The sequence below is a fragment of the Thermobia domestica genome, chromosome 10 (genome assembly GCF_964235325.1).
Source record: "Thermobia domestica chromosome 10, izTheDome1.hap1.1, whole genome shotgun sequence".
NCBI lineage: Eukaryota > Metazoa > Arthropoda > Insecta > Zygentoma > Lepismatidae > Thermobia > Thermobia domestica.
The window spans coordinates 119,935,773-119,958,527 of NC_137463.1; the positions used below are offsets into that span (position 1 = coordinate 119,935,773).

General features: G+C 38.8%; 1 protein-coding gene across 3 annotated transcripts in view; it reads left to right on the plus strand.

Moving 5' to 3' along the window:
- Positions 1-21,356, plus strand: part of LOC145662076 (uncharacterized) — a 90,759-nt gene extending 69,403 nt beyond the window's left edge. For all 3 annotated transcript variants that reach the window (XM_081727414.1, XM_081727416.1, XM_081727417.1), the window contains exons 2-4: positions 1,942-2,026; positions 14,826-14,955; positions 21,166-21,356. In XM_081727414.1, coding sequence (XP_081583540.1) covers positions 1,942-2,026; positions 14,826-14,955; positions 21,166-21,289 — 339 coding nt within the window. In that variant the 3' untranslated portion in view covers positions 21,290-21,356. The remainder of the gene's footprint in view (positions 1-1,941; positions 2,027-14,825; positions 14,956-21,165) is intronic.
- The last annotated feature ends 1,399 nt before the right edge of the window (positions 21,357-22,755 follow it).

The window sequence follows — 22,755 nt, forward strand, 5'->3', positions numbered from 1 at the left end:
TTTAATGGTAATAACAATTGCATTTTTGAAGCCAAAAGCTGGAAAATATATTTGTTTATGGTTAATCCTTTTATAATTTTTGGTAACTTTTGTTACCATGACGTAGTATCGCCTTTGACCGCTTATTTAGGATCTACAACAGGCATTCATAAATATTTTATTTCTATTTGTCAAGTCAAGAATGAATCAAAGAACACCTCAGATGCGTTTTAAAATCGGATGGTCAAATTGGCGGGAGTGGCGGGTCATGAATATTTTTTTCTTAAGACAAATTTCAAAAAATATTTCACGCATTTAGTTTTCAAGATATCAAAAGGAAACTTTGTGTACAGATTGTGAGTACCTTTGTGTATTTCCAAAATTTTGTTGAGATCTCTACATGAAACCCAGGCTGGGCCCGAGGGGCGCAAGTGTTCCAAATGGGTTATTTTTCAGAAAAAATCCAGTTTTTCACGATTTTTCCGGTTCAGGTGTATGATACAGACATGCGAGCGGTACTATTCGAAAAGACTCTTTATACTGACGAAAATGTCGTTTGAACCATGACTTTAGGCCAAATACTAATGACGCAGTAAATTTTTATAATATATATATATAGGGTCTAAATTCAGACTTTCAATAATATTTTGTGCCCTTTGTTTTCAAGATACAAGATTGAAAGTTTGCACACCTATTATATACAAAACAACGTACTCTTCTTTTTCTAAAAAAAAAAAAAAATCAGATCCCTACGTGAATCCAGGACCAAGCCAGAGGGGCAAAGTGTTTTGACCGGATTTTTCAAAAAATCCGTTTTTTTTTTCGAATTTTCCCGTTGAGGTGTATGATACGGACATGTGAGCGGTACCCTTGGAAAGGGCTTGTTGTACTCAAGAAAATGGCGTTTGAACCATGACTCTAGGTTAAATAGTAATGACGCAGCACATTTTTTAAATATATATTGTACATTTTATTATATATATATATATATATATATATATATATATATATATATATATATATATATATATATATATATATTCGTCACTTTTGGCCATGCATTTGTTACATGAAAAAATGGGTCACCTTCACATTTTCAAAAATTTCTCCCGATCTTAGTTTTCAAGATACAAGATTGAAATTTTGCACACCTAGTACCTACATAACAACGTATTTATTTTTTAAATGTAGGTCCCTACGTGAACCCAGGCCCGGGCCAAAGAGGCGCAAACATTTCAATTTTTTTTCGAAAAATCTCCCGGGTTTTCCCGATTTTTCCGTTTCTGATGTATAATACGGACAAGCGAGTGATACCGTTGGAAAGTATCCTTTATCCAAAAAAAAATGAGGAACGAACCATGATCCTACGATAGATAGGAAGGAAGCAGTAGCTGTTTGAGTGGAAATCTAAAATTTACCTAAAAAAGTGGAAGTCCTAAAAGGGTTAATATTTAGGCTGTCACATTAGTTTGCGTCTGTGAAGTTTGCTCAAGTTAGTTTGCAAATGAAATTGTGAGAATTTGCTTTAACGTAATTGCTAATTACTATTTCTGAAAACTTACTAATTGCGTCGTTTTAAATAATGTTGCTTTCGTCTGCTGTTATAACATAACAGTAAATAGCTTAAAGTAAATCACAAGTGCTGTTTTGTTCATAATTTAAGTTTATTGCTCTCAGTAGTTCGTGCGCCCCCCAAGTTGGGAACCACTGCATTAGATAGATCATAGCCTAAACATTTATTTATTGATTAAAATTTAACATCAATTTTCAGTACAAGGCTGTATAACAACAGGTTTTACGGCTTATAAGATCCGAATAACTACCTGAGTTTATTTGCGAATCAAATACCTTTATCAGTACTCGAACCCAGGGCCATATGCACAGATAACTATGTAGGGGCAACTAAATTCTTAGTTTTCTCGTGACTAATACTATTGTATTTATTCTCTGTTCCATTTTCAGGCAATGTTTCAGTTGCTTCTAATCCTCTCAACACTGTCCACAGCTATTAGTTGGATTGGGCGATTGAGTCCATCAAAGAATCCTGGTAAGAATCGAAACCAGTGCTTAAAGTGAGCCGGTTATACATCCGAAAGTTATAAAATAGGCCGGTATGGCATACCGGTAAAAATAACTGATTAAAATTGTAATTTGCGTCTAGAAAAAAAGGAAAAGATTTTACACATAGAAATAAGTACGACGTTAGCCTTGAGTCAACAAACATGTTTATACTATCAAAGATTTCGTTGCTGCTGCTTCGAAAGAAATAACAGTTCCCTATCATCCTACTCAATGGCAGAATTTGTGCTCCTGATTTTTTAAATATTAGTTTAACAGTAACCTTCCCTCCAAAAAATTCTAACTACCATACCTCCTTGTTTCACCTGGATCCACCTCTGACATTGACAGGACTCTTTTCTTTTGAATTCAAAATTATTTGTTTTTCACATTATCTGGACTTCTGTATTTACATCAATAAGAAAATTCGTGTTGACCACGAGACGATGCGAAGCCAAAAGAAGCCTTAGAAAATGGAAATGAGATTGGAAAGAATCATTAAATACTAGATACAGATGGTGATCAGAAAAATGGAAACACCTGATCGAAATTGCAACTTACCAGATTAATATGGTGTCGGGCCACCTTGCGCCTTCAGAACACCCTTGATGCGACGTGGGATGGAGGCATAGAGGTCGTGAATAGTAGCAAGTGGAATTTTCCACCATTCCTCGTGCAGGGCATCGGCCAGTTCTGTGAGAGAGGATGGAGGTGGAAATTGTGTCGCCGGAGTCGTGTTTCCAAGACGGACCACAGATGTTCAACTATGTTAAGATCTGGGGATTGAGCGGGCCAGAGGAGGTGTTGAACTTCATCCCGATGTTCCTCAAACCACCCTGCAACAACGAAAGCTGTGTGAATGGGTGCATTATCATCCTGGAAGATGGCGTCATTGTCCGAGAACAACAACCGGACCATACGATGCAAGTGGTCTCCTAAAATTGCGACATAATCGTTGGTAGTGATTCGTCCAATAAGTGGGACCACAGGACCCAATGAAAACCATGATATGGCGCCCCACAGCATCGCCGAGCCGCCGCCATGTTTCACAATTGGGCGGAGACACTGCAAATCATAAGCTTCTTTGGGCGTTCTCCACACATAAACACGGCCCGTGGTTGGGAATAGGGTGAAGGATGACTCATCCGACCATATCACACGTTTCCAGTCCTCAACGGTCCAAGTTGCATGGTCGCAGCACCATTTGCGGCGTGCGAAAGCGTTATGGTCCCTGATGACCGGTTTGGCCCGTGCAACACGACCCCGTAAGTTCATGTCATGTAATTCACGGCGGACTGTGATTGTCGAAACAGGATGGGGGAGGTGCTGATTGAGTTCCTCCGTCACTTGCTCCGCAGTCCTCCGTCACTTGCTCCGCAGTGGCACGACGGTTCTGCGTGACAATGCGCTTTAATACCCGGCGTGACCTGTCGCTCATGATTTTCTTCCTCCCACTGTTCCGCTTCCACGATGTGGTTTTCCCCTGTGTTGTGTAGGCCGTCATCACTTCGACACTGTCCCACGCGACACACCTAACACAGTAGCCACTGCCGTCACACTCACTCCACATAACCGCGCACCAACAATTTGCCCTCTTTGAAAATCTGAGAGGTCTCCCATTTTACACTATCTCCGTGTGCTGCAGCCACTGGACACTGCTGATCCACTGCGCCTGACGTAGTATGGAGACCAACCTAACACACCACCACTAGTGGTCCGGTGCTGCGGGCGCCACGACATCACATCTGACGTGTTGCCAACTACAGGTGTTTCCATTTTTCTGATCACCATCTGTACTAGAGACGAGACGAGACTGTCTACAAAGTCTTAAAGGTCGCGTTGGATCACTATGTTATTGTATAAAAGTTCTGTCGCTTTTTCATCCACAACTTTCGAACATCGATATGTCATCTAAGATGTACTTGAAAGATCATGGAAGATCAAGTCCCCATCGGCAACGACGACTTTCTGCCAACGTTCTGTAAGGCCATGGATTCCATCGCGTTAGAAATTTGTGGGCCGTGAAGCGAAGAAGATATCAAATACATTAGCCCCTCTACTACGGATCTCAACTCACGTCCTCTAAGGTGATTATCCAAGGAATGGAACAGGTGATAATCGGATGGTGCAGTGTCCGAGGAGTATGGTGGATGCAATACTGTTTCCCATTCAAGGTCTAGAATGGTGTCCGGGGTCATCCTAACCATGTGAGGCTTAGCGTTGTCCCGTAACAGGAGGACCCCTTTGTGAATTAGAAGTGCTGGTTCAAGGGTTTTGAGTTCTTCTTAAATATTGCTCAACTGCTGACACTAGACAGTTGCATTGATGCACTGGCCACCTGGTAGCAGTTTCCGATGCGCGATGCAGCGAGCTGTCCACCAAACACAGAGGAGGACTTTCTTCTGGAGCTGTGCTGGTTTCGGCTGTTTTTGAACCGGTTAATGGGATGCTAACGAATGATGACGGTACCGTGGAGCTTCGTATAGGACCCACTTCTCATCGCATGTCAACACCCTATCCAGAAATCGCTCCTTTCTCAAACAATACAGCAAAGAACTACAGGTGTCTGCTCACGTTGCCTTCTAGCCCTAATCAACTCATGTGGGACCTATCGATGCAACTTGTAGTGCTTTCCAAGCTGATGGAGGTGCTGTCGAATTGTTTCTCGATTCACACTGAATTGTAGTTCCAATTCCTCACATGTCTGGCCACTCTTCGCCTCAATTGCTGCCTGAAGATCTTCCTTTTGTGCATGTGTTGGTCTTCCTGCACGTGGTGCGTTTTCGAGTGTTTCATCATCATCCTTAAACTTGTTAAATCACCGCAGCACTGTCCGCGTAGTCACAACACACTCATCAAAGGCCTGGCACAGCTTCCACCTCGCTGCAGCGGCGTTTGACCCCAGTTTGAACTCATATGCATACATGCCCTTATGACTCTCTCTGGAGGACCCATGTTCACTGTATTCTTACTCAAGTTCACGGTGTAACTGAACCGCCACAACCAGGTAGTATATTGCATATACCTACACCAACAACTGACCTTCGCCTTATCTACATTCTCATTCAAGTCCTTGTGTGAGGGCCAATTGAACACAGACTTCCACAAAAAGCCACAGGTCTTTCTTGGTTACCTTTATTAATGCGATGTTTAAGTAATCGTACCATCCGTGTTCTTCCACATTTAGATCACTGATGTGCTCAAACAAAATCTTAGAAAAACAAAATCATTTTATAAATATTTATTTCTGTTCGGCTGATGGATAGTGTGGAGTAAAACTTTTACTATATTAGTTCTCTCTCTGTCTGTCTCTTTCTCTCTCTCTCTCTCTCTCTTTTTCTATAGGTTCTTCACATCAAAAATGGTGCAAAAATGTCAGGAGTAGAGATGCTGTTTAGGGTTCTGTCTAAATTACTGCTCTAAGGGGTTATATTTATTCCATACCGTCATATCATCTGATGCCACTTTAAGCACTCATCGAAACTATTTCTTAACAGTTACCACAAGTCAAAGTAACCTATAAATCGATCGACTTTTCGATTTTAATGAACAACTGTTTTCAACAGAGTATCAGCAATCTTAATAATGTCATGAGCCAGACAACATATTGGTACCATGAGCTTATAGTCCATGAGCCAGGTAACATATTGGTATCATTCAGGGGGGCAAAATCCCCCAATACCTTTTGAACAGATACATCGTCAAGAATGTCAAAACTGCTTGGTGAACTTTCGTCCGGAACAGCTTTATGCCAAATATGACGTCATCAATATGACCGCCTACTGATTTCACCATAGCAATTTTAAACTATTATACTTGCACTATTGTTCAGGATAGAAATTTCATTCTTGTTTTATTGTCGAGAACATACTACAGGCCTACATTTTAACAGCAAAACTTTTCTAATCGTTACCGCCATTTTGAAATATAGTGCATGAAATTGGAGAAATGTCATTATCACACATTCAATCGCAACCTTTAATGGCAAATAACTACGAAACAGCTATATTTACACAAAAACACCATGGAATAAACAAGGTTGTGCATTTCAAGAGGTTTCAAACGACATCTAAATCATAGCTGTATCTTTAACGGAAATATTTCATTTTATGAACTGCTAGGTTTAGGTTTCTAAGAATTTAAATATTAGAAATTTTACTTTGATTTTGATTTGGCTTGAGTTTAGCGTCCCAAGGTTATCTCATTGCAGCTAAAGGAGACGTAGAGCTACTGATTATAGTGAAATTCGAACCTTTTTTTTATTGAACTATATCCCCTCCGGGAATCGAACCCAGGACCACGCGCACCGAGGGCAAAGGTATTACCCACTACACCAAGCGGGAGTCCTCAGAAATATTTACGTTGTCTACATGTGGATCTGACTTATTATACAATGTGAATGAGACATAGTGATATTGATTTCGGCATAAACACATGGCCTTCAATATGAATTGATCATTTACTACGGTTCTAGATTTGCATTACCATGTTCATAGTGTCATTAGCAATATGATAGGCACGATAGGAAAGAGATTTTTAAAAAGGCTTACGGGACTTGGCTTTGGAATTCGGAGTCTCAGCGGAGGGTTCAATTCATGCAGTACTGAAGGATAGACATTATAATAGAGGAATTAGACTGCATAAGTTGCTCTACAAAGTCTTGATGAGATTGGCATGGAAAGGCTTTCTTAAATGGATGGAAATAAATAACCAGAAAATCATCCAAGATCTTAACAACGTTATCGCTAACAACAACGCTAACAATTTTAATTATAGATGGTGATCAGAAAAATGGAAACGCCTGTAGTTGGCAATACGTCAGATGTATGGGTTGGCAGTGGTATCGTGGCGTCCGCAGCGCCGGACCGCTGGTGGTGGTGTGTTAGGTCGGTCTCCATACTACGTCAGGTGTAGTGGAACAGCAATGTCCAGTAGCTGCAGCAGACGGTGGTAGTGTAAAATGGGAGACCTCTCAGATTTTCAAAGAGGGCAAATTGTTGGTGCGCGGTTATGTGGAGTGAGTGTGACGGCAGTGGCTACTGTGTTAGGTGTGTCGCGTGGGACAGTGTCGAAGGTGATGACGGCCTACACAACACAGGGGAAAACCACATCGTGGAAGCGGAACAGTGGGAGGAAGAAAATCATGAGTTACAGGTCACCCCGGGTATTAAAGCGCATTGTCACGCAGAACCGTCGTGCCACTGCGGAGCAAGTGACGGAGGAACTCAATCAGCACCTCCCCACCCTCTTTCGATAATCACAGTCCGCCGCGAATTACATGACATGAACTTACGGGGTCGTGTTGCACGGGCCAAACCGCTCATCAGGGACCATAAAGCTTTCGCACGCCGCAAATGGTGCTGCGACCATGCAACTTGGAACGTTGAGGACTGGAAACGTGTGATATGGTCGGATGTGTCATCCTTCACCCTATTCCCAACCACGGGCCGTGTTTATGTGTGGAGAACGCCCAAAGAAGCTTATGATCTGCAGTGTCTCCGCCCAATTGTGAAACATGGTGGCGGCTCGGCGATGCTGTGGGCCGCCATATCATGGTTTTCATTGGGTCCTGTGGTCCCACTTATTGGACGAATCACTACCAACGATTATGTCGCAATTTTAGGAGACCACTTGCATCGTATGGTCCGGATGTTGTTCTCGGACAATGACGCCATCATCCAGGATGATAATGCACCCATTCACACAGCTGGCGTTGTTGCAACGTGGTTTGAGGAACATCGGGATGAAGTTCAATACCTCCCCTGGCCCGCTCAATCCCCAGATCTCAACATAGTTGAACATCTGTGGTCCGTCTTGGAAACACGACTCCGGCGACGATTTCCACCTCCATCCTCCCTCACAGAACTGGCTGATGCCCTGCACGAGGAATGGTGTAAAATTCCACTTGCTACCATTCACGACCTCTATGCCTCCATCCCACGTCGCATCAAGGGTGTTCTGAAGGCGCAAGGTGGCCCGACACCATATTAATCTGGTAAGTTTCAATTTCGTTCAGGTGTTTCCATTTTTCTGATCACCATCTGTACTTCGTGAGATTATGTGTCGTGAGAAGTTACAATGTGTATTAGAAAATCTGTTGTATTCGCATTCTGAAGCTCTTCAAGGACTACAGAGATTTCTTCGAAACGAAAATTGTGATTTACCGATGAGCTATATTGATATGTTAAAGACTGTTCTTTGCTTAGTTAGAGCTTCCAGAGAAGGAAACTGTTTTTTTCATCTTGCTATGATTAAAGAGATGATTCCATGATGGTTTGCATATGATAGGCAAAATTACTCTAGATATCTATCGGTTTACTACCTTGAAATCACTAGGCTGCAAATTGACCATCCGCAGCTGTATGATCACTTCACCAGAGGAGGATCCTCTGAACAGCTTGGATGAAGCAATCCTTTTGCAAGAATTCCAGTTGTTCTAGACCGCCGAAGGAGTTAAAGGATATAGCCTTCGTACGGGTGCAGTAGCCAGGTATTAAAGAACAGCAGAGTGCCCATGCTTTATGAATCTAAGAATGATGAGTGATACAATAAGAGGTCGTTTGTCACATGCTGACCTCGAACCTTCTAGGGAACAGAAGGATGAAAAGAATGTACAGTCACTTGTTTACACAATGAAGAACAATTAGGGAAACCCTTTTCTCGGTCCAGAAGTCTTGTTGTCATTATCGACTGGCATAGTTGTTAGTACCTAAATTGGAAAATATTTCCTAAATGCCAAATAGAAGGGAACAAATACTTTCATCAATTTTAAACATGACAGTATGAAACTCAATGAGACATCCTCGAAATGTCATAACCACCTTAGCAATTAAGGCTTAAGACTTTCAGTTATATGCAAAAGTCCACGAAATTGAGAATTTCGAATGAGGATATTGTTTTGAGAAATGATAAGCTACTTGGAAATATGAGCTTAGTAAGTGGAAAGAGAAAACGATATGAAATTAGTTCTACAACATGCATTAGGACCACTTCCAATGGCTTTGGCTAATTGTGATGGAACCATGAAGAAAACAAACAAGGCTACTCCTCAGAGATGTCTTGAGAAAAAGTGTCTGCTGCAGAAAACATACCATCAGCTTGTATAATTAATTGGATGTGTCTTGTTCACAGGATTAACGGAGAGCAAAACTTTTGAAGAGGTGTCAAAGAGCATATTTACAGCAGCCTTGCTAGCTGGATCAGACTGAGACAGAATTTACGTTGTATTCGATGTATACGATGATAAATCCATAAAGAATGCAGAAAGGATTAATCGAGGGTCCACGTCTAGTTTGCGTACAAAAATGTAATGTTCATTAAAAAATCAAAGAGTGGAAAAGGTTACTGGCTTGTTCTGCAAGTTAAACAGCACTCATCGAGTTTCTTGTTAAAAACTGGAAATCTCCCACATATCTCCAGAAACTTGATCATAAACAGTTTTTTGTCACATTAAAAAACGAATGCGTAAGACTAACTTGTAAAGAAAGTATGACTTGTCAAGATCTTCAAAGGTCTGAGAAAGAAGCTCCCATCCGAATTTTTCTGCATGCAGAACATGCAAATGTTGATCATCCATCTGTGAACATTGTGTCTGATGACACCGATGTTCTTGTTCTCAGCCTTTTCTTCAGTGAACATATTGGTAATGTATTCATAAAGTGTGGGACTAAAAACAGAGAAAAGTACATTGATGTGAAACGGGTTGCCTCCTCATTGGGAAAAGATACATGCAGAAGTCTTGTTGGTTTCCATTCACTCACTGGTTGTAATTCAGTCAGTGTATGGCGCTTACATGTAGGATTATGCACCAAATTCACCTATCATCAACGTTAATGAGCTCCGGTACCAATTGTTCAGGCTGAAGAAAGGTAAAATGAAATCTTGGCAGTTGTCAGCACGTGCGATTACATTGTATCTTAACGCTAAAGAGCTAATTATCAGGCAGATATCTGGAAGAGAAGCCTCGAAAATCATTCCAATATTTTCAGCCCAGATGACCATGAATGGCTATTCAAAGATGGCCAGTTACAAGTTGAGTAAATGAAAGGTCCTCCAACTCCAAATGCAATTTTGGAGTTCATGGCGTGCAAATGTACCAAAGAGCGTTAGGTCTTCTAGTTGTCATTGTATTAGCAACAACATGAAATGCACACCTGCCTGTAAATTTCAGACATGTAATAACATTGCCTGTAAATTTCAGACATGTAAAAGAGCATAATCTTAACATTCAGGAGAACACAGATGAGGACAGTGATGAAAACGTGTAACACTTTAGAGTGGTGCATCAAGATATATACGGTTCACTTAGAAGCAATACCAAATTTAAAAAAATATGTAGATAAATGTCCGTGTAATAGCATATGTATCGTATAGTAGCATATGCATATGTATTCTATTTCACAGATAGAATAACTGTAAAATAGAGTGTGAAACCAGGTATAGTAACGTTCATATAATACTTACGAGGCATAGTAAATTAGATACAGAAAGTTTTCCCATTTCCGTTATTCGTAAAGATACAATTATGATTTAGATGTCATTTGAAAGCTCCTGAAATGCACAACTTTGTTTATTTTTGTGCTTTTGTGTAAATATAGCTGTTTTGTAGTTATTCGCCATTAAAGGTTGCGGTTGAATGTGTGATAATGACATTTCTCCATTTTCAGGCACTATATTTCAAAATGGCGGTAAAGATTAGAAAAGTTTTCGTGTTAAAATGTAGGCCTGGAATATATTCTCGACAATAAAGCAAGAATGAAGTTTCTATCCTGAACGATAGTGCAAGTATAATAGTTTAAAATTGCTATGGTGAAATCAGTAGGCGGCCAAATTGATGACGTCATATTTGGCATAAAGCTGTGCCGGACGAAAGTCCACCAAGCAGTTTTGACATGCAGTACCATGTATCTGTTCAAAAGGTATTGGGGGATTTTGCCCCCCTGAGTGGTACCATTTGCCAAATTTTAGGGGTCTGTCTCATGGACTAATATATGGAAAGAAACATTCAGTTATGATAGCGTCTAGCATACATCCTATGTTATAAAATGAAATCTTTCTATTTAATGTAACACAATTATGCCCTTTAGGGTAAGAGAGACGATTATTAAAGCTACAAGATACGTCTTGCAACCTTGCTCTAAGTATTTGATTATATTTCAAGTGGTATATTAATTATTCTTAAAAATATTATGTTTTATTATAAGGTGGCTTCCCAGATATATAACGTGGCTTTCGAGCTAGTTTCATAAGTTATTTTTCACATGTCAGTTATTTTAAAGGACCTGGCGAGAGATTAGTGAAATGAAATGCCACTGTATTCTGCCTTTGAAAGTACTTAACACAAGTACTTTGAGGTTTGAAGAAACATTTTCTTTTTAAAAAAGAATAATATTTTGTGTAAAATATAGCTTAAAAATAAATAAAATATAAATAAATAAAATATAAATAAAAAAAATAAATTATTTTCATTTTCATTTTCTAGTTTCGACGATTATATTCCTTAGTCTAAAGAAGACGGGTGATTAATGGAAATGATAATAAAAGAATTGGCAGAATGAAATTGAAACTTCGGGACCAAACCCGTTAAACCCAAAAGGTAAAAGTGTAAAACAGATAGCTTCACAATCGTTTCTTGTCATCCGATTTTGTTCAAACTTAGCACATATATACTACACCGAAATAAATCGACACGTATTTTTTTGTTTCTTTCAGAAAATAGGTTAGAAGGGGGGAAAGGGCCTCTTTCAAAACCAAGGTTCCCTTGATTAAAAGGATCATATTAAAGAAACGAAACTCTACAGATGCAAAGATGACTTCAGTTTAGGAAATAATTATTTTGTCACTTTTCTGAGAAAAGGGTTGCAGAGGGCAATTTTCCCCTTCATAATGACAAAGGACCAACACAATCCATACAGAAATTTGATTTCGGTGGAATTGCTTGAAACCATGATATGTTGTAGATACTGTGTTCTTGAGAAATAGTCTTAATGGGCCAACAACAAATCACTGAGAGTTTGGCCACTACAGGGTTACTTTTAAAAAAAACAGCCGAAGAAATCAATATTCTGGATTTCTGTAAAAATGACTGAAACCTTGACATGATGTAGATATTGTGATCATGAGAAAAAGTCTTAATGGGCATAATCACCAAATCACTGATCGTTTGGCCACTACAAGGCTACTTGTTTTGAAAGATTCTGAACATAGTGATATTCTGGGTTTCGATGATAATGACTGAAACTGGGATATGTGGTGGATATTGTGATCCTGAGAAAAAGTCTCAATGCGCACAAAACCAATGATTAACCGCTTGGCCACTACAGGGCCACGTTTTTGAAAACAGCCGAATATAACGATATTCTGGATTTCGTTAAAAATGACTGAAACGGTGGTATATGGTAGATATTGTGATTCTATGAAAAAGTCTTAATGGGCATAATCACCAATCACTGATCATTTCATCACAGCGAGGCCACTTTTCTGAATGCAGCCGAATATAGTCATATTCTGGATTTCAATGAAAATGACTGAAATTGTGATATGTGGTTGATATTGATTGATCCTGAGAAAAAGTCTCAATGCGCACAACCATCCCTCACTGACCGTTTGACCACTTCAGGATTTCGTTTTTTGACAACAGCAGAAGGTACGTATTGTGGATTTCGGTGGAATTACTTGAAACCGTGATATGTTGTGGATATTATGATCTTGAGAAAAAGTCTCAATAGGCACAACCATAAATTACTGATCATTTAGCAACGAGCGAGGCCACATTTTTTAAAACAGTAGAAGGTGGAATTGTATGGAACCCTGAAAAGTCCTATCACACAAACCGGAAAGGGGATGGTGAGAGTAGCGGCCAACATCATTTAAGCATAGACAACATTCCGATGTTCTTCTTGCTGGACAAAGGAAAATCCTAAAAGCCCTAAAGAATTTTTCTCAGGATCTGCAATTTTTCTCGTCTACAACATATCACAGTTTCATTTATTTACACCGAAATCAAAAATTTCGTTATACTAGTCTGTCTTCAAAAATCTGGACTTGTAGTGATCAAAGTCAATAATTGATGGTTGTGTCCATTAAGACTTTTTCTCAAGATGAGACGATCTACAACATATAATTTTACTCATTCTCACCGAAATCCAGAATATCGTTATACTCGTCTGTTTTCAAGAAATTAACCCTGTAGTGGACAAACTGTCAGTGATGGGTGGTTGTGCCCTTTGAGTGTTTCTTTGATTATCAGAATATCTACAACATATTACGGTTTCAAGTAATTCCACCGAAATCTAAAATACCGTTACCTTCAGCTCTTTTTTTAAAAAAGTGGTCCTGTAATGGTCAAACGGTCAGTGATGGATGGTTGTATAAATTGACACTTTTTCTCTGGATTACAATATTTACTACATATCATGGTTTCAAGCAGTTCCATCGAAATCCAGAATACGGTTACCTTCAGCTCTTTTTTTAAAGAAAGAAAAGTGGTCCTGTAATGGCGCAATGGTCAGTGATGTATGGTTGTGCAAATTGACTTTTTGTCAGTATCATAATATCTACCACATAACATGATTTCAAGCAATTCCACCGAAATCCGGCACGCCGTCACCTTCGACTGTTTTCCATAACGTTGCTCTGTAGTGGCCAAAAGGTCAGGATTGGTGTTGTGCCTATTGACATTTTTTCAGGATCACAATATCTACAATATTTCACAGTTCCATTCATTTTCATCGAAATCTAGAATATCACTATGTTCGACTGCTTTCAAAAAAGTGTCCTCTTAGTGGCCAAACGATCAGTGATTGGTGAATATACCCATTAATACTTTTTCTCAGGATCACGATGTCTATCACATATTACGGTTTCAGTCAAGTTTACCAAAATCCTGAATATCATTATCTTTGGTTGTTTTAAGAAAAGTAGCCCTGTAGTGGCCAAATTCTCAGTGATTTGTGGTTATGCCCATTGAGACTTTTTCTCAAAAACACAATATCTACAACATATCACGGTTTCAACCAATTCCACCGAAATCAAATTTCTATTAGGATTGTGGAGATTCGAAGAGGGTCATTGCCCCCTGCAACCCTTTTCTCGCAAAACGACAAAACACGTATTTCCTATTTTGAAGTCATCTTTGCATCTGTAGAGTTTCGTTTCTTTAATGTGACTCTTTTAATCAAGGGGACCTTGGTTTGAAAAAAGGCCCTTTGCCCTCTTTAACCTATTTTCTGAAAGAAACAAAAAATACGTGTCGATTTATTTTCGGTGTAGTATATAGGCTATGTACTAAGTTTGAACAAAATCAGATGACAGGAAACGATTGTGAAGCTATCTGCTTTACACTTTCACTTTTTTGACTTAACGGGTTTTTGCTCCGAAGTTTCAATTTCATTCTGCCAATTTTTCATTATCATTTCCATTAATCACCCGTCTTCTTTAGACTAAAGAATATATAATCGTGGAAACTAAAAAATGAAAATAAATCATTTATACTTATTTACATTTTATTTATTCATATTTTATTTATTTTAAGCTATATTCTACACAAAATATTATTCTTTTTTAAAAAGAAAATGTTTCATCAAACCCCAAAGTACTTGTGTTCTTCTATCGCTATTCCTGTCCTTGCGTCTCTTCTCTTTCAGACTTTAAATAGAGGTATCACTTTTAAAAATGAACAAAAATTGTAAATAGAGCCGTAATATTGCATAACAATAAATATCAGTTTTAGTACTCCTGCCACTTCATTCAAATAGTTGGGAGTCTAATTTATTGTTTATCTATTTTAGACTTTCCTAATGAATGTTTTACCCGAACGTGGAATAGAACAATAAATCGAGGTGAAGTGTTGCTTGCACCGGATTGTATGAAAATTACTTGTGTAGAAGAGAACAACGAGCTTTTTATTGAGTATGAAGGGTAAGTACTATTAGCAATGAGAAAGATTTGAACAGTCATATTCACAACGAAAACTCAAAATTCTCACAAATTTTACATAGATTTAAAGGAGTGAATTTAGTATATGTTCAATAGTCACTTAATTGATTTCCTGTAACTATGTGGGATTGATATTGTTAACATTTTGATTTGAACGTTTGTCATTTTACATCTTGAATATTCGATTTATTAGAAAACTATTCTTCTACGTTAGGCATTTATGTATACCTAGCTTCTATTTATATGTGTACTTTAATATACCTTAATCTAAAGAACTATTATGTTTTATGCATTTTATGGCGCTTCACAAATTGTACACTTAAAAGTCAAAAATAATTACAACCCCAAAGAGTGTCACACTAGACTCTTGTTAATATGACCTCAGTAGCCCATCGTCTCAGTAGTCCAGTTCCACATCTGGCGTCTGCCGCATAACGTTAAAACCATCTATCAACGATTGTATTTGATTATACTGTAGCTGCGGAAAAATGCATACAGTACTATTGTGGCTTGGAAAGTGGTTGCGTGATAATGGATGCCTTCGTCGATCGTCTTCATTGCTTGAACTGTATATTTGGGATATGTTTCGTAGTAAGTGATAGAGAAACTTAATGCTTCATATTGTACGTAGACTATTTTTTCGGTGACAATACACAACCTTATAAACTATAGTACAGTATATCTTAATTCAATTTCAGACACTCTGAATAATCCGACACTTTCATTAAATCCAGCACCTCTCTTTGCAAGAAATGGCCGAATTAGTGAGAGTATAGTCTATTTAAATGATTCTCTCAATATGACCACCCCCCTTAAATACATGCTTCCATTGGGCCCACTTGTGATATTAAATTGTAGATAGTTGGAAACGAGGCTGTTGTGATTCTCCTCTCAAATGTTTCATATTATGAATAATGAAGAGTAAATAATGTTTCTTAATATATGCAATAAACAACTCCACAGATGTAAAATCAAACATAGTGATAATTCAATCTGACCTTGACACCCTATCCATCTTACTGGAAACTGCCAGACAAACCACACTCAATCATTGTAACCATAATGGGGTAGAATGTCATTTTGCGTGAAGTTCCTTCTAAGTACAAAGTGAACAGGCGGACTTCTTCAAGCAGCTTTTTATATTTACCGACATTGAGATTGCTGGGTTTCCCTCAAGATTGCTGGGAGACAGGGTTTCTCTCAGTACCACCAATCCTATGCCTGAATGGTATCTTTACTGAAATGGACCTGGATGGTCCCTACATATCTCAATTCTTTCCCAGAACATAGACCATTCCTACCAGCGTAGTGTTTCGGTGTCCACATGAATCCAAGCTTTTTCGAGTTCTTACTAGTGTTGCTAGGAGACGAGTACTGTTCCTGTCTCTTCTCATTTCAAAACCGAGACGTATCTTCGAGACGAGACAACGAGACAAGACTTACCTACTACTTTCATTTACTTGGTCCACTTGTACAGCGGTGGACACTTCTAAATGGTACAGCCATATGGAGACTTACGGCTAAGGTGTACCATTTAGAAGTGTCCACCGCTGTACAATACACGTGCATATTTGTCTTATTTAGTAGTCTTTCATATGCCATAAGTGTCGAGTTCTTGCACTCTATTTTCATCTGTTACAACTAAGTCCCATGTCTCCGTATTACAGTTATTTACATAATGTGCTACTTGTATTCATTGCAAACGACTCTTTCTCTCATGTATGGTAACTCAAGAGCACATTCTTACCAGTTGTAACTCCTGCTTGATGTTGCAGGTATGCAACCCCACATAGCAAATGTACATTCCTGTGCCATATTGACAATCTTGGCGATATGACATTTCCGACAACAAATCATTGCTTACTGTTCGTAAACCCTTCGAACCGTACAACTTTAGACCCACATTTCGACAGACAATTTCCAAGGGTTCCCCACTTTCCTTGGGGAATCCCTTGCACACGAATGTCACGATTTCAGCATAGGCATTTTTCGATAGAGCAGATTCGGTTTCTTTGATGTAACCTTGCCACCTTAGCTCTGTCATTCAGGATAGTGGAGCTATGGAGCTCTAAAATTTTTTTCCCACGCTTTATCTCCCAAACTTTTGATCAGCTCGCATATGTTCCAAGGACTTTTTTTCTGGTACAGGTGACCGGAATATATATGCATACTTATTAACTTCACCCTCACTAAAGTAATTTAAAATCTAGATTTTGTGTGTTATATCCACAACAGTCTTTGGCTGATGTGCTTCCTTGCTAAATGATGAAAGTTCTGAGGACTCTTACAAAATATGGTTTCAACTGCTGTTTCTATTGTTCTTATCAATTTATTAGCAATAATTTGCAGTGGAGCTCTCTGCGGTCTGTTCATCGCAGAATCAACCTTCTTGAAATAAACTTCAAACTCAACGATAACTAAGTGATAGGTGCTGTGAATGTTGTTGTTTTTCATCCTTGGCATCTATGGCCATTTAGCCTGTCATGAATGAGGCACGACGTTCTTCGACGAGCACACTATCCGGGGACGGGAAAGGGAAGGAAGGAAGCAGTCTGCGACCTATAAGTTAGGTACAACCCTGGCATTTGCCTGGTGTGAATGAGGAAAACCCAGAATAACGTCATTCAGATGTTTGGCCTGAAAAAGCTTTTTACAATTTTTGACCGAGTGCCCCCACCGGGAATCGAATCCGGGACCGCCAGCACTGAAGACGAGAGCGTTAGCGACTGCGCTGCACGGGGTCACTCAGTCATCATTGCTTTAATATCTTTCATATTTCTTTTTAATCTCAAATTATTTTCAATTTTTCTTTCTTCTTTGATTTCATGTTAATTTTCGATTTATATTTCCCAAAGGCAGTCATATCATCTGAAAAACAAATATATTAGTCCCTCTAGTTCCTACAAAATTAATCTATTCCCTGATCAAACTGTGTTAGCTGTGTATTCACTGATCCAATTGTTGCTGTTCTTCTAGATAATAAATGATGTCATTGAAAGACGTCTGTCGTACATATCTTCCAAAAATCACTATCCTGCTATCATTTCTTCTATTCCACTTTTATTGATGGGATTCATATATATGTTTGAACAGAGTCTGATCTTTCATGTCATCCCAAACATCTTTCAGCTTACCTGGTTCAAGCTTAAAAAGCCTTTTCTAAATAAACGAATACTGCACATATCTCATTTCCTTTATCTGAGAAGCTTTCATATACTTTATTCGATGAAAACTAATTGCATCTTATACTGCCTCTCCCAAATCAAAACTTTTCAACTTTCATACTTCTTCGTCCATATAATCTCTTTCATTTTTGAAACTCAATTTTTGCTCCGTGTGATGTTAAATTAAGGCAAGGATGTTAACATATTTTAGGTCTGTCAGTGTACAATAAACTGTCCGATTCGAACGAAATTCACACCGCAGAATATGTGCCTCTAGAGGGTATGCTGATGTTTGTTTGAAGATCCCAGCACCCGAAACTGTAAAGGGAGACCGATCGTAACGACCATGGATTTATTTATTTGCATTCTTCAAAATAGGGTTTGACTTGATTTGATTTTCAGTTTAGCGTCCCTTTCAGCAGCAAGGCTATATGGGACGTGGACCTATAGCTGAACATGGGATCCAAACTACATTAACTTCCACAGGGAATCGAACCCGGGTCTTCCACGCCAAAGGTGTGTACGGTTACCGTTTAGCCATGAGGGAGCTTTCGTCACAAGAGGAATCCCATAAGCGTGATCCTATCCTAATTCAATCTATATAGTATGTCTTTCTGGACCAATCTCCATTTTGCTTATGCTACTATGCCTTGCTTTCTAAATTCCAAAGAGAAGTGGCTGCTACAGACGGCGTAGCAACGCAAAACTGTGTAAGCACCCATTTGCTCAATAGCTCTATCTGGATTCCGTGAGGAGTAGCGCGGATGGGGATCAGTAGAGGCTCCTACGCAAGCGTATGCCTCCGCGAGGCTATGTTTCCATAAGAGCCAATGCAACAATCTTGTCATTAGTAGTGCGGAGAGCGGAGCTTCGGATAACCACGTAACAGGCCTAACTCTGAACATGTCTGGGAGTTCTTTATGCCCTGTGAGAAAATCCTAGCAAACCTATGTCACGTTGTTGAAATATGCATTTTTGAATTACGTATGCGAGACTTCTCTACACAGATATGAGCCACCATTCCACGGTTCCTCATGTTTGAAATAATGCAGTTTGTATTATTTATTTATTCCACGCTTTTGTAAAATTATGCACTTTTTCCTACAGGTCCAACTCAACTTTTTTTCTAATGTAAGAAATCACTTCTTGCAATTTTTCGTCTAGTTCCTTAACCTCCATCAGTGGCTTCTTTAGTGGGTAGGCCGGGTTGGCATGGGCCTACCCAAAACTTTTGAAAAATATATAAATACTAAAAGATACAATAAAGAGTGAATATATTTTCCACTATTTATATTAATGGTAGATAATTATTTAACAAATACCATCAGCGACTACTGTAAAAGTACACTGTAAAACATCCTTGTGTTATTTCAACGACATGCCTATGTATTAACACGATTGTGTTAAAATATAACACAAACAGGTGGTTAGAACAGCTCACTCTCCGTTTGGAGTTGTGTCAAATGCCGGTAGTTGAAATGACACACAGCCTGTGTGTTAAATTAACACAAGTGTTGAATCTTCGGTGTTGTTTTCTGCGTGATTGCCAAATATATTGGGCATAAGAAACATCGTATTACTGTGTCACTTCTACACTGCACTAGAGCTCACCAGTCAGAACAAGGAACTGTACTTCAAAAATGACGGAAAACAAGTAGAATCACGATTAAGAGGCAAACAAATTTTAAGGATATAGGTAAGAGTTTCCTATCATTCTTGAACAAGATGTTGGTGAAGGTTGTGTTTCGCACCATCAAGAAATACTTTACAATAAATGTTGGGGATTACGACAAAAAATTTTATGAAGTTTTCTATACGAAGTGTTCTGTAATTTACTATTCTTATTTTAAAATTAGAATCTTCGGTAAGCGTAAGCTTGCACACCACATGGTTTTCCAACACAGAAAAATGGTCACATCAACACCACACGGAGTTATTTCAACACCGAAATAGGTGAGTAACACAGAAGTGGAGTCGAACTAATACCAAAAACGGTTTTAATCTAGTGGTCTGATCTTGAATTTTAACACAGGAAGTGTTAAAGTAACACCAAAATGGTGTTACTTATACGGTTTTGACCTTGAATTATGACACAGATTGTGTATTGAAATAATAAGAAAATGATGTTGAAGTAACACAGGGACTGTGTTATATTGATACTTGAAATGGTGTAATATTAACAGAAAATAATTAACACACTGTGTTACTTTCTTCGTGTTGGTGCAACACCGCCACAAGTAACACCCAACACTTTTCTCCACACTACCGACCCTAACATGGTGTGGAATCAACACCGAAAATACTAATACAGATTCGAATTTCAGACCGCTCAACGCCGGTTGTGTGTTAAAGACATAAAACCCCCTGTGTTAAACTCCAATACCGCGGGGTCTGTGTTGAGCTAACACCGCATAGGTAGTCACACTGGAACCACTGCTCTGTGTTAAAATTGAGTTTAATTAACAAAACCATTCTTTACTGTGTAATTTCCTACTGTCAATAATCAATCAAATGTATATGCATCCATAAGCAAGGAAGCAAGCCTACCCAAAATTAAAATCCTAAATCCACCCCTGACCCCTAAACATATACACATATCTATAGTGTATGATATCAAAGTAAGGCCTAGTATAGATTTAAAATGTTATATTAAAGAGTATGGAATGTCAATTGGAATTTTCTTCTGAGTTTTTACTGAACGCTTTCTCAAAATTAATTTATCTTACCTTGTTAGCAATGTTTCTTAAAAAGCATATTAGTAACCAAATAAATGATTGATTCTTTGGAACTGACTGTCCTTTTTAACACCGAGTCCATATGAGACAACGTCTTCTTAAAATGGAATCGGGACCACTGCTTGAGTTTGTACTTACAGCAAGTATCTACGGGAAATCCAACACACACATCTGAGTTCAGGAGAAAAACATATGATCGTCATTTTCGAGTAAATATACTTTATTAATGTGTAAACGATTATTTAATTTTTTTTATTTTTTTATTAACCACTAGATTTATATTTATGTTTCAGCTGTGGGAACATCGATGACCCTCCCTCCTGTAGACAACAAATGAATTACTCGCTTCCGTATCCTGAATGCTGCTTAACAAATACTATCTGCGAGACAAGATCTTCAGACGAAGACACAGACTAATTTTCAGTATTGTCAACTTCTATTCCTTTGACAATTAAGTATTATTCGCATCTATTAAAGAATTTCAAATGCTACATTTTGTTCTTTATTAGTAAAGAAAAAATCTATTAATAATATGTGTAATAAACACTTTTGGTGTCAATGAGGAAAACTTACGAAAAGCTCACTCAAAATGGCTAGCCTGAAAAGGATTTTACACAGTTTCGACCGAGTGTTTCCATCGGAAGTCGAATCCGGGACCGCTTGGACCAAAGACAATAGCATTAGCGAGTACGTTGGGCTAGCCAATCCCATGTTCAAAATTTGTACGGTACATAATGTGAACAAAAGAATTTTCTAGTATAACCGATTTCGACAAAGCATAGTGTAGCCTACGTATGTTTTAAGTCATCCCATTCTTCCCGAGAAATCGCCCAACGTTAAGCAGGTGAAAGGGTCACATTTTTAAACAATAAATAATAAAAAAAAAAACTCTAATAACTTTCGCCAATGTATTCGGATTTAATGTAACGCACCGCTAGTCTCGACTTGCACTATAGCGAATTACACTATATTTAAATTGGTAAAACGGATTTTGGTAAGTATCAGAAGATATAAACTTTTAAGCAATACAAAATTTTTCGAATCAAAAAATAAATAAATTGCGTTATAATTGAAATCAGGGGGGCGCCGCAAACTGAGATTACGAACTATGCCGAACACGTGTGACGTCATGAGGTAAGCACAGCCAAGAAGAAAATACTCGCGTCTGTTTACCCGGTGACCTCACACATCCAACGATTGGGCTGGCGCAACCAGTAGTGTATATACAGGTGCATTTCGCCAGCCCCCCCACCTTGGAATTTCGAAACGAAACCTATGGCAATCGTTTGTGCTACGTTTGTGCCGGAATGTACCGCAAAAATTTTCGTTTGTACCACTTCCGGTACGAAGTTATAAGGGTTTTAAAGTGGGGGGGCTGGAGAAGCGGCAGCCTCCAAACTTGGAATTTCGAAACAAAACCTATGGCAATCGTTCGTGCTACGTTTGTGCCGGAATGTACCGCAAAAATTTTCGTTTGTACCACTTCCGGTACGAAGTTATAAGGGTTTTGAAGTGGGGGCTGGGGAAACGGCAGCCCCCCCACCTAGGAATTTCAAAACAAAACCTATGCCAATCGTTTGTGCCACGTTTCTGCCGGAATGTACCGCAAAAATTTTCGTTTCTACCACTTCCGGTACAAAGTTATAAGGGTTTCAAAGTGGGGGAGCTGGAGAAACGGAAGCCTCAAAACTTGGAATTTCGAAACTAAAGGTATGCCAATCGTTTGTGCTACGTTTGTGCCGGAATGTACCGCAAAAATTTTCGTTTGTACCACTTCCGGTACGAAGTTATAAGGGTTTCAAAGTGGGGGGGGCTGGAGAAACGGAAGCCTCAAAACTTGGAATTTCGAAACTAAAGGTATGCCAATCGTTTGTGCTACGTTT